The sequence below is a fragment of the Ambystoma mexicanum genome, chromosome 3q (assembly GCF_040938575.1).
Source record: "Ambystoma mexicanum isolate Mex_15411 chromosome 3q, UKY_AmexF1_1, whole genome shotgun sequence".
Taxonomy (NCBI): domain Eukaryota; kingdom Metazoa; phylum Chordata; class Amphibia; order Caudata; family Ambystomatidae; genus Ambystoma; species Ambystoma mexicanum.
Genome location: NC_090926.1, coordinates 879,546,151 through 879,558,659, shown reverse-complemented (window position 1 = coordinate 879,558,659; position 12,509 = coordinate 879,546,151). Strand labels below are relative to the sequence as shown.

Below are 12,509 nucleotides of genomic sequence, written 5' to 3'. Positions count from 1 at the left end.
AAACACAGCAGTTGCCTTAAACAAGGATGTCGCTTAGCACCTGCTGTCTTTTAACTTGTACACTTCAGATATGCGAGACTCTTTTGATCAAGTCAGGTGTTTTCCACCAAGCATTTCAGGGACCCCCATGAGCAGATTATTGTATGCTGACAATGTCGTTCTCCTCGATGAAACACCTATAGGCCTCCAACGCCAATTGGATGCTCTTGCCCGTTTTCTACTTGAAAATGACCTACGGATAAATACATCCAAATCCGTTTTGTTCATTTTTGGTAAGAAGGCTGGCAAAGCACCTAGATTCAAGGGCTGGAATATATGTGGCGACAAAATCCAAGAAACAACTGAAATGACATACCTTGGACATCCATAAATGTAAGCACCAATGATGCGCCCAGAGAAGCAGCTCTGAGACGAAAAGTAAAGATTCTGATGGCATAGGCGAGACTTATCAAAACGAGATATTGCCAATTCTCACTCGCCACACTAATAACATTCTACCGGATGAAAACGGTCCCTATTCTGATCTATGGAGCTGAATCGGCACTCCAGTTGAGTTGGGAGATCTGGCAAGTCCTAGAGGGACTTTTTTGGAGAACAGTCCTCGGGTTACCAAACTGTATGCCAATTGCAGTGATCCGAATGGAAATAGGGCTTACCTCCCTAGCCTCAATTTCGACCTGGAAGACGCTATCTTTTTTCCAGAAGTGTTTTTTGCCTCCACCTGCAAGTGGATTCTTCGTACTTGGTCAAGCCCTCAAGATGAAAAGGGAGTGCCTACTGGTGTACTGGGGCAAGAAATGTGTGGGCCTACTAAAATCAATTGGCGCAACGGAGACCTTGCTTATCGAAAATCCAGACAGGGTAAAAAGGCGCCTGTACGACAACGATTGGATTGAGACTTTGAACCTTGTGGCCAAATAAAAAGTTTATGGCAAGTACTGCACTACACTGAGCAAACGAGGAACCATACCCCCATATTTGAGCAGGTTTCCTTCGGCAACTCTACAACAGCAATTTCTTAGATTGCACTTCAACTCATTTCCTACCAAGGAGATTCTTGAAGTTAGGAAACCCAAAGAAGTAAGAGATTATGGCTGCAGGCTGTTCGGCCACAAAATAGAATCACTACGCCACTTGATTATGAATTGTCAAGCAGTGGAGGATATTCAATTCAACTTACTACAAAAATTCTTTGCTGACAATCGAACCTTAACCAAAGATGACATTTGACAACTTCTTTTGCAAGGGACTAGGCTATCATTAACATTTGCCTTGCTTGAAACAGTGTCAATCATATTTGTAAAGCTAGAGGAGAAGAAGGAATGTTTTTTATTTTAATGCCTTCTTTTACTCTCCACCTCAAGGAAATGTATTAATGTTATGATATAATTTGTTAATTCATATTACTGCTAGAAGGATTTCATTTTTCATTGTCTTTATTTTTTCTTCTCTCTTCTTAATCGTTTTCTTCTTCTCCCTATTCTTCTTTCTTTCTTCTCCTGTTCTTTCCCTTCCTGCATTGTTGCTCTGTCATGTTTTTGCTGATTGGAAACGTATTATTTAACAGCTAATAAGTGTCTATGGAAACTAATGCTAATAAAAACATAAAAAATAAAATAAAAAGTATGTTCTGGTAGCAATTTGTATCAGCTCATGGCCTGAAGTGATGCTGCCTGGTTTTGAGACCCAATGGAGATGCAGTGCAGACATTCCTCATAGCATCCATGGATGTAGTCTTCCCTGGGCACACCGGATCAGTGGGCATGGTAGTTGTGTGGCTAGTGTTGGCAGACACTGGTAAATGTCGTAAGACACCAACAACACATCAACCCTTCTTGTCTTGCAGGTACAGACTTGGAAGGCATGGAGACCGCATACCTCATTCGTGTCACATGCCCATAGATGATCTATAAGGTTGGTTACTGTGGAAGAAAGATTAATCAATGCCTCCTGTATGCCACTCTTCCAAATGCTACAATGCTTTTACACTATGCCAAGTTCCCATCATAGTGGTCTCAGGACAACAAAGCATGTCTGGAAGTTGGTGTATTGTGCTCTCACCAAAGGAATCTAAACCATACTGTGCAGAGTAAGAGGAAAAGGGATAGAGTATGTGTTGCTAGTACCTCGTAACTTGGTGTATGCTAGCCTGGTTTCTGAAATGTGATTCCGAACACATCTACTGCCTGTGGATAGTTTGTTCCTGGAGCTTCTTTTCCCAGAAAGGGGCCTCATCTCTTGGTCACTCTGCATAACTCTGGGGGTCAATAGAGAGGCCTCTGGGAAGGCATGCACATATCTTCAAGGGAAGAGGGATAAAGGAGCCATTTGGTGACCAGAATCTGGCACTCTGAGGAGTAAGCCTGGGAAATACTCCTGGACATTCCATGTCCACACTCTACTGGCAGTTTGGCCGATTAGCCCAGAGAGAGCCAGATATGAAAGGGCACATTTAAGAGCTCAGCATTTCTGTCTGTATGTGATGCTAGTTGTGAATATCTAATCTAGTTTGAGGAGCTGCAGTGTCAGATGGTAGTGAAGAGTATTTGGTAAAAATACAATTCTTGCAGTAAGACAATGGGAGTGTGTGGTTTTACAGTCGAGCATTGCAGAGATAAAAAGCAGAAGTAAGGGAAAGGATACATTGAAGGATGTGGTGTATGTAACGCCCTCTCTCCTGTATAACATACTACATTGTACATCTTTTTGTTACTGATGAAGGCATGTCTATAATTAATAATCAAGTGTTTTGTTATTAATGGCCTTTACTACAAGGCCAGTAGTTATATCAAATATGTAGGTCCCCGACAATTGCAGAAAAACTGTTCAGATCTGCCTCAATAATATAAAAGAGTTATGGTTATAATCAGATGGGCACGATGCCAGCAACTGCAGAAGAAACGATAATACGCGTCACAGGGTAGGAATATACTAGTGCTGGGTTCTTTCCATTTCCAACAAAAAAAAATTAAGTTTCAAGTTACCTGTAACTCATTCAAAACATTAAAAATAAAATGTCTTTTACTTTTCCTGCTGTCAGAGACAAATCAATCATTCCACCCACAGACTCCAATGAGATCTTCTACTTCTCCAAAATAAGGGTAATTAAAAAACAGATGTAAAAATAAACTGCCCTGCACAATCTTCAACTATTACTGACATCATTCCATGGCTACAACTAGAATGGCGATAAAAATGGGCAACTGTGAAAAAAATAAATTTTCATAAATTACTCATTTAAGATTAATAGATTATTGCAAGTGATACTACACTATAGATATGCATTACGTATAGAAGCAGCAACATAGATACCTTTATTTTACTGAGCTTCATCTGAATTTTTCTCGACACCAGGTCAGACCAGTACGTTTCTCCTAAGAAATCCCAAAACATTCTTCCAAGTAAGGCATTCACCCAAGCTTCTTGTTCTTCTCCTTCAGTTATCTGGACATCAGGAAGCTGGTGATAAAAAAGACCACATAAAACATAAGGTCTAGATCTTCCCGAAAATCAATGAAATATCCAGTCACAGTCTACTGTAAAATCAAATAATAGTGGAGACTACATCTTGACTTGAAATAGTTTACACAGGATCTCATCAAAAGAAACACTGGTCTGGACTTAAGCAAGCCGCACAACATAAGCACACTACCTTATGCCTTCCCAGCATAACAAGCAATAATATTAATATTATTACACTTGAAACCTTTTTAGCCAGAAATACATTTAACAGGTGCTTAAATTACAGATTAGCAGCACATCAGCCCATCTTCTTGATGCAAAACTTTAATCACACCCATACCCTGCAGACTACAAACCTTTGAAGTCTACAAGCACCTGGGATCAAACTCAAACTTGAAGTGTCAGGCCAGTGTTCAGACAACAGTTCCAAGAGCTCAGGGATCTCCTTATAAAGCTTACAAGATCTCAGTTGTCTCTGTCATTCGCAGTCTCTTGAGTTTTCTCTATGCCATTCCTCCGGGTGGTCTCCTGGTGTTGGTGTATGACCTCCTCAGCTTCACTTTGTATTATTATTAGGGTATTTATTGAGACCTAGTTTTAGGAAGCAACGGAGCGCTTTACAATCATAGGAGGAAGAACATGGTGAGGGAAGCAGAGAAACAAGGGAGCAGTGAGTTAACCGGGGAGAGGAAGTGCAGGCAGTTTGGTAGCAAGGGATCTACAAGCAATCAGGGGAGGAAGCTGTGCAGAGCAGATCACCTAGTCTCAGGTAGGGTGGGGAGTGGACGGTATGTGGAACTAGTGTTAGGGAGGAGCCATTCATTGAATAAGCAAAGAGGCAAGTCTGAGGTGGACGGGAGGGGAGGTTCCAGAGTCTTGGGGCATAGACAGATGAGGCCGGTCTTCTGGTTCTTTCCTTCCTGCACCGGTGGGGTTCAAGTCTGCATATGTCCTTACTTCTGGTGGACTGAAGGCCTCCGGAGGTACTGAGTTTCTCAGTGGAGTAGCCTGTGGACTTCAGAGTAACAGTATTGTAGATGATGCAGCAGGATTTAAAGATGATACATGCTTGCATTGGGAGCAAGCACAGTTCCATGAGTTGGGGTGTTGTGGTCTTTTGATGGGATATAACAAATCCACTTTTATGGCAAACAAACTTAATAACCGTTTCTACTTGTGACCTGTGTAATGTTCCCTTCCCCAGCTTCAAAGCAGAAATTTATAACAGCTCAAAATCGGAAAGTTCCGGTTTCCAACACAGTTCTGGTGATAAGGTTCTTCCTGCTCCAAAAAGTCTCTCAATGTGACTTTTCAACAGTTCAAAAGAAATAAAAAGTATTTGTTTCTCGGCTTATAACAAAAGAGCTCAACACAACTTCTTAAAAACCAAAACCACTTTCACAGTTTAATAGCAACAGAAATGGTTTGTCAGGATGATTCCGCAATGATGCACAATATTATGCAGTGGCCTTGTCACTACTTCTCCACAGTCTTTAACCACAACACAGTACTTCAATATCTTCACCTGGTCCACACATCTGCCAGGTCTACCACAAAACCTTCCCTTGCCCTGGTACACCCGCCTACCAGGATGATTAGCTTCTAACTCTACTGCAAGTACTTCTGTGCTGAAGTTCGTTTCAATCAACTTAGTCAAGTTCTTTCACTTTCAACAAACTTCATTAGTGAACACTTACTCTGGGAAGGCATGAAACACATTGGTGCTGTTTATGCCACATATAATGCAGATTATGCTCCTCTCTTCCTGAATACACCGTTATCAGGAGGGCTGTTCTTCTGCCACAACAAAATCTTTTGGTTTTCAACAATATCAGCAGCAACAACTTCAGTATAAGCCAATTCTTCTGGGAACACATAAAACACATTGATGTTGTTTGTTCCACTCTTGGAATTGCCACCTGCAAGGCAAATGATGCACCTTTCCTCCTGAATGTTGGCTATCAGGAGGGCAGCTCCTCTGTCACACTTGTTTTCCCACTGTTCCATCCACCAAATGTGGATAATGGCTTTTTATCACACTTGCTCCTCTTTGGCTAAGACAATGCTTGTTTGGGTCTTTAGGTAGGGTGTCTGTGAGGAATCTGCAGGATTCATCACACATGTCAGAGAGTCAGGTCTGGATGTCAGGGTGTTCGGTGTTGTTGGTCAGCAGTAGGACCTACCTATGGCCACCACCCGATGTCTTGCTCTTTCCACTTCTGGTGTCACGTTCCCTCCACCCCATCCTCTTGTCTACAGCCTCCTTCGCTCCTCTGTGTCCCTTTCATTGCTCCTCTCGCAGATTTCTTCCAAAAATGCCAACTTGCTCCGAAACACCCTGCGCCTCCTTTGCCAAATGCCCACAACGACATCGGCGTAGTCACGTTGGCAGCTGGACACACACTGAGCAGCATGTTTAAGTGCTGTTGCTATAACTTCGGAAAGGATCAATCACTGTCCCAGGCCTGCCTGGGGAATGATTACAATGTCCTGCACAAAAGTGTGAGTTGTTTGGCGAAACCCTAAAATGGCAGTAGCATTTTTGATCCAGCAAGACACTACCTGCCCAGTGAGGATGATTTAGAGATCCTCACCATAATGCCCCCAGGGCAACCACTAGATTGGAAAGGCCTTCAGTCTCATGGTCTGGGTCATCTGTATCCCAAGTATCATCTTGGTGAGGAGAGTTGGAAGTGGTGGAAGATCTTGTGTCCCTTGTACCCGTGTCCTGGTCTGTATCCACCAGCTCCCCTATTTCTTGTTTGCCTATTAGCCGACTATCTCTTCATGGAGGTGGAGGCCTGGGTGGAGATTGAGAACTGTGTGCCGAACGTGAGCGTTTGGCGTGGTCTCTGGACGAGTGCCCCTGATCTCTTCCTTGTACTGCTTGTTGACTTGGCGTTACCTGATCTCCCCTGCATTGAGGGATCCCCTGAGGCTGAGGTGGTGGAAGCCTAGCATTGAGTTGTCCCAAGAGACTTTGTAGAGTTTAAAGTAATTGTAGGGATAGTAGAGATTGTGGATTTATAAGAGGATATGTTGGTGTCATCCCTCCTGTTACCGACGACGTAGTAGAGGGAAAGCCAAGAGGTATGCTTTGTAGCCTTACTGGTGTTCTTTCCCCTCTGGATTGGGGGCCGAATGGAAGATCTGTCCTGTGCATGAGTGGATCATTGTGCATTCTTCGGAATCTGAATCTGTGACTCCTGGGCACGCCTCCCTAGGAGGTTCAAAGTCAGACATTATTTCATGTTGTAGGATTTCATCAGGCATGATTTCAGTGTATTCTATGGGTGACACACATAGAGGGAGTTGCCTAAACTCTGTTGGAGTTCTTAGTATTCCTTTAGTGCAGGACAGTACACTTTCCTGAAGAAATATATATTTTATGTGTATAAAGATATTTTCTCAGCGATGAGAATAACTCAAGAATCCCAGCAGCTAGAAAGACGGTTGAAATCTGAGGGGCAGCTACATACTAGACGTCCTATTGGTAGGGACCGAAAGCACCCACAACAACGTTGATGGGACACTCAAAGTGTCAAAGGTTTTTCCATAGGAAAAGTACTGAATTTAAGTAACCAGGATTTTCCAGCCTGACAACGGGAAATATTCACAGCATGAAACATCCAATGCTGGAATATTTTATTTGTTTTCACACTCAAATGGAGAGGTAATGACAGCAGTTATCACACAGAAAAGGACTTTAGGACATGGCCATAAACCATTAGCTTACTACAGTGGGAATTTAGACCCAGTAATGAAAGGACATTATCCTTGCGAACAAGCTTTAGGTGCTGCCACTTTTGGGATTGAAATGGCTGCAAGTATTACAATGGGTTGCTGAACAACGTTATTTGTCAAGCACACCAAAACCCAGAAGTACATTGACTACAGAAAGAGCATCGGGATATGAGGTGATTATTTTGAAATCAGCAATCAAAATTGATAGATGTAGAACAGTGAATCCAGTGACATTTCTAGCAGAATTAGAAAGTTAGAAAAAATGCCATCAGAAGGGGGAGGGGAGTTCCCTTTATTGATGGTTCTTTAAAAATTGATCAAACAACTGGTGAAAGGCATAGTTGGACAGCAGTAGTGAAAAATGGTGAATTTGAGGTAGTGACAAGTGTGAGAGTGTCTTTGCATTGTTCAGCACAAGCTGAAGAATTAGTGGCGCTTATTGCTGCGCTACAGATGTTTGAAGATGAGGAAGTGACAGTGTACTCTGACTCCACCTATGTGACGTCAACCGTACACGCAGGATTGTCACGTTGGAAAAGGAGGGGTTTCCTCCACGCAGACGGCATACCAGTGCAACATGCGCCGCTATTGGATAAGCGTATTAAAATACTGAAGCTTCGATTGGCTATTGCAGTCGTGAAGTGCGCAGCCCATTCTAAAATGACAGATTTGATTTCTCGCAGTAATGAAGCGGCAGAGGTAGAAACCAGGAGGGCAGCATATTTCCCAAACACTTCTAACTTTGATGAGTGTTAAACAATTGTCAGAACGGTGCATGGTAATGACGGAAGGGTTGAATATGTTATCCATTGTAGTTAATTGAGCTTCAAGGTCAAGCTCCACAGGAAGAACAGGATTTATGGAAGAAGCAGGGGTGTTCTTTATCCCCCACTGAGGCTATATGGAGACAGGATAGCACTAGAATGCCGGTTATGCCTCTACCATTATTGAAGGTGGCATTTGAGAAGCGCTTCACTACCCAGCGCACACAGCAAGAGAGAGTCTTCCTGCAACAATCAAAAAAGCCTGGTTTATTGGAACATGTGGCACAGTTTATTGTGAAGTGCATTGTATGCCAGAGGTTCACAGCAGGACACACCTTAAGGATAGTAAGAGCAGCAATCCCAAGGCCTAATGGTCCTTTTCAGCATATACATATAGATTATGTGAATATGTTGCAAGTATGCAACAGATATAAATACATGTTAGTGGTAGTTTGTCCCAAGATCATTTCCAGATGAGGATGCTTATGTGAAAACACAAAAGATGGAAAAAGAGATAGGCTGGATGAGCAAGATGCTTATATATTCATTCCTGATTAGAGAACAAATACAGGTTGTTGGAATGAAGAGGCTGAGATGTTCACACATACTGGAAAACCACCAGTACAGGATGCGAAGAAGGGATGTTATCTTGCACCACACTTATTGAAGGAGGAACCAGTAAGAATAGTGCAAATAGTAAACGACATATGCCTAAAGTCATGGTCTAAGTATTCTAAGCTACTAAAATGGGTTGACAATGAAGCAGGATCGCTGCCAATAATACCTATAAAGAATGCGACAACATGCTTCAGGAACAAAGGCCAAGTTCTAATTGGAGAAAATAAAGGATGCAAATAGGTACTCGAAGTACGAGGAATGAATGGTGGAACTGCTGTACTAATGGTTCTCTATTGGGCCTGTGGATCCAGAGCTTATATGCAGCTGTCTAAGAATTGGGAAGGAATATGCTCTATAGAAATTATATATATTCCAGCGTTAGCAATTCCCCAAAGTGATCTTCAGATTGAAAGCTTTATGAAAATGGATGTACACCAGAAAAAGAAGAGGTCACTGACCCTCCTTTGGTTGAAAAGCGAGAACTATTCCTCAATGAAATCAATGAAAGCTTATGAGGGTACTCCAGATGAGCATAAACTATTTGGCAAGATGGCAATGATACTTAAATCTATATTCATGCCAGGACTCCAGACTGGAGTGAATGCCAAGTGGTTACAAATCACCAGATGGGATCTGCTACTTCAATCAATATAACAATAAAATGGACTCAATGTGATTCAAGAAGAATTAAGGGCCATTCTAATAATGACCCCCCAGAACAGGTATGTTCTCGATTTAATTACAGTAATGGAAGGTGGCATGTGCGCCAAAATAGGGCCTTCTTGCTGTACATTCACACATGCCCACGATGGAGAAAATGGAACCCTGGCAGAAGCAATAACTATGCTGTCAACCCTGGATATGAAAATGGTGGGAGAGGTAGACGGGACTGAAGGAGATGGCTGGTTCTCGTCCCAGCTTTTATGGATTCTGACCTGGTTGGCAAATGCTTTAAAACTAAGTACTAGTGTTCGTATGCTGGGATTCTGCGTGGTGAGAATTATCATTGGACAATGTCAAAAGACAGCAAAAAAAGCTATTGGAATGAACATAATAATCATAAATGTGAATACATGCTAAAAAAAAAGCAGCACCAATGAGAACATAAAAGAAATCCCCTGGCACTCCCAGGTACAGAATCCTATTACACTAAGGATCACAAGAAATATGTAGGACGTTGGGTATTCTGTCAACCATTCCGGGAGTGCTGCTATAGGACTTGCAGTGTGAATGAGTATGCTGGCCACTTAAGAGGGGGTGACGAAGATATGGGTCTCAAAAGAAGCCACAGTGTGAAGAGAAGGTGTAGAAGGTTGAGGAGGTGGTCGAGGACTCGACCAGGGGGGTTGGTGGATGTAGAGGAGCAGATGATGCCATCTCTAGTGCACGCCCCCTCACCTCAATCATACTGGAAGCAAAGCAGGAAGCCTCTGTGCATGGAACCAGGTATCGTCCCAATACCACACCGAGTGTTCCAGAGACGTTATGCACTTAGACAACCGCATCGAATGTAGCCTCGCACTGAAGTGGTGGAAGAATGTTGGCATACACCATTAGAAATAGAAGAGCTGGAATTGTGAACAGACGAGAATAAAGTGATGTCATTAAGGCAAGACACAATGAACACAGAAACGATATAAGAATACTTAAAGAATGAAGGTGTAATCCAACTAACAAAGTAGACAAGTATAAAGTGATGAAGAAATCATCAATGCCGAGAAGACAAGCTCAACTAATGTATACATGCAGAAATGCAAGGTAGATGATTTACATAGAAGCTTACTGCAGTAGAAACTATAACATGAGTAAAGAGACCAAGGTGGAAAGATGGACGTCGGATTGTGTCAAAATGAAGAGAGGGTCCCTGGAATGGCCCTTGTGACCCCTATACACATGACAGCCCGAAGAATGAGAGATGCCAGTCATTATTTGGCCAGCCCCCAGGAGAGCCAGTACACCTTACATATGTGAGCAGATATTATATTAGACAGCTGTGCAAACCCTATCCAGCTGACGTCTTTGCAGACACAGGTGCCTCATCAGTGGACGAGGTTGACTAACAATAAATATCCAACTGTGCTGACATAATTAGAGACACTACAAGAGTGCCTTTCCTACCTGGAGAGGTTAAAGAAGTCTTGTTGTAGCAGCAAACCTGTTTAAATCAGAAGTCGTAGTAGCAGCAGTAGAACTGTGGTTGTTCGTATTCTTGCCCGAATTGGAAGAAGTAGAAGCTGAAGCTGAAGCTAACTGTGGGGCAAGGGAGCCTGCTGTCAGAGTTTTCTAAGTAGAAGCATCCTGGGAAACTGTATAAAAGACGCAGCAGAAGTTGAAAGCGGAGAGGTTGATGCAAGCAGAAGTGGTACTTTTGTTTTTAACGTTATGTGCAGTAGCACCTTGGAGCATATCTCATACGCAGAATGAAATTACCATAGTAAATGACCTCGGACCCAAATAACTGGACAGACTCAAAGAATATGGCAAAGTAAGCTCAAATTAGGTAGGGAAATTCACACACTCAATTTTTCTCTTATACTAAGACTTTATACTTCGATGTACATCCGCTGTGACCTCATTCTACGTATGAAACAGTAAAACCTATTGAGTCGAGGGATTGGTTAGGGGAACAAATATACCTATAGTATGTATAAGTGTTAATAACATGAGTGACAGACCCTTATCTAGTAGGCACACCTCAAAATATGTATAATACTGATTATAACAATAACAGCAGATTGGCTTCTGCAACCTTGTATAGCATGTCGCTACATAGCCACTCATGATTGGTTGGCATACTCTCCCAAAATTGGACATTCCGCTTGCTAGCAGCATATGAACAGAACGAAACCCAGGTGCAGATAACAACATCAGACCACTGCCCACATTGGTCAATTAGCCTACCATCTCTCATCATCTAGACCATGAGCCAAGTCTTCTCCTTTGTAGTTGACCTGGCTGGAGGTTTCCTGCTCTGGGATTTCTAAGGGAGTCAGGGTACACCACTATCTTCGTCTGAGGCTTAATAAATAGACTTGTTTTCGAGTCTTGCATCACATGTCGGTAGACCACGAAATTGTCCATTTATGTTATTTTAAAGGATATTTATACCGCGCATTATCACCACCATAGTGGTCCCCTGGTGCTCTGGCGGATCTGAGAAGGGAAGAGGGTGGGATGGGTTAGTAAGGTTGAGCGGGAGAAGAGCAAGAGAGCTGTCATGTGCTGTTGGCAGCCTCAGTTAGGGTAACACCGTTCAATGAGCGTGGGTGTGCTTTTCGGTTGGTAGCCGTTGTGTTTGTTGTGCAAGGCTATGTGTTTTACGTTTTGTTGTTGCGATACAATGAAGTGCTATAGGGGTGTGTTTGTATAGAGTGTGAGAGTTGTATGCAGAGGGGAGAGATCGTTTAGTGGGGTTGGTTAGTGACATCTCTATTTAGAGGCAACACATGCTAATCGTCACAATCCTGTCTAGATGTGGCGCAACCTAATTTGTACAATTCTATTTAGATGTGACGTAAGCTAGTATTACACCTCACTGATGAGGCCCAACAAGGCTGAAACAGGTGTATGGGGTTGCTATTGGTACTCTTGTTCAGAAGGTAATTGCCATAGCATTTTGGTGCAGGACTGTCCATGTGGGCGGGACAAAGACTGATATGCAAATGGCTAGTTCCCATCTGTAAAAGGTACAGTGAGAAAAAAGCAATGGCTGCAAACTCTCAAAGTGGAAAAAAATAAACACAGACCAGGTTATCATGCAATGTTCTTTCTGGAGATGGGCACCTACTACCTTTTTAACGCTAGTATTACAAGTATGTCTAGATGTGATGCAATGGTAATCTTCACAATTCTGTCTAGATGTGACGCACGCTAGTACTACAGTTCGAATGGAGAGCGTCCTCCTACGTATTCGTCATTTTA

General features: G+C 42.6%; 1 protein-coding gene across 2 annotated transcripts in view; it reads right to left on the bottom strand.

The window, feature by feature from the left end:
• The window catches only part of TEX2 (testis expressed 2), a 1,181,730-nt gene that overhangs the window by 438,109 nt on the left and 731,112 nt on the right, over window positions 1-12,509 (bottom strand). For both annotated transcript variants that reach the window (XM_069654999.1, XM_069655000.1), the window contains exon 6: window positions 3,313-3,459. In XM_069654999.1, coding sequence (XP_069511100.1) covers window positions 3,313-3,459 — 147 coding nt within the window. The remainder of the gene's footprint in view (window positions 1-3,312; window positions 3,460-12,509) is intronic.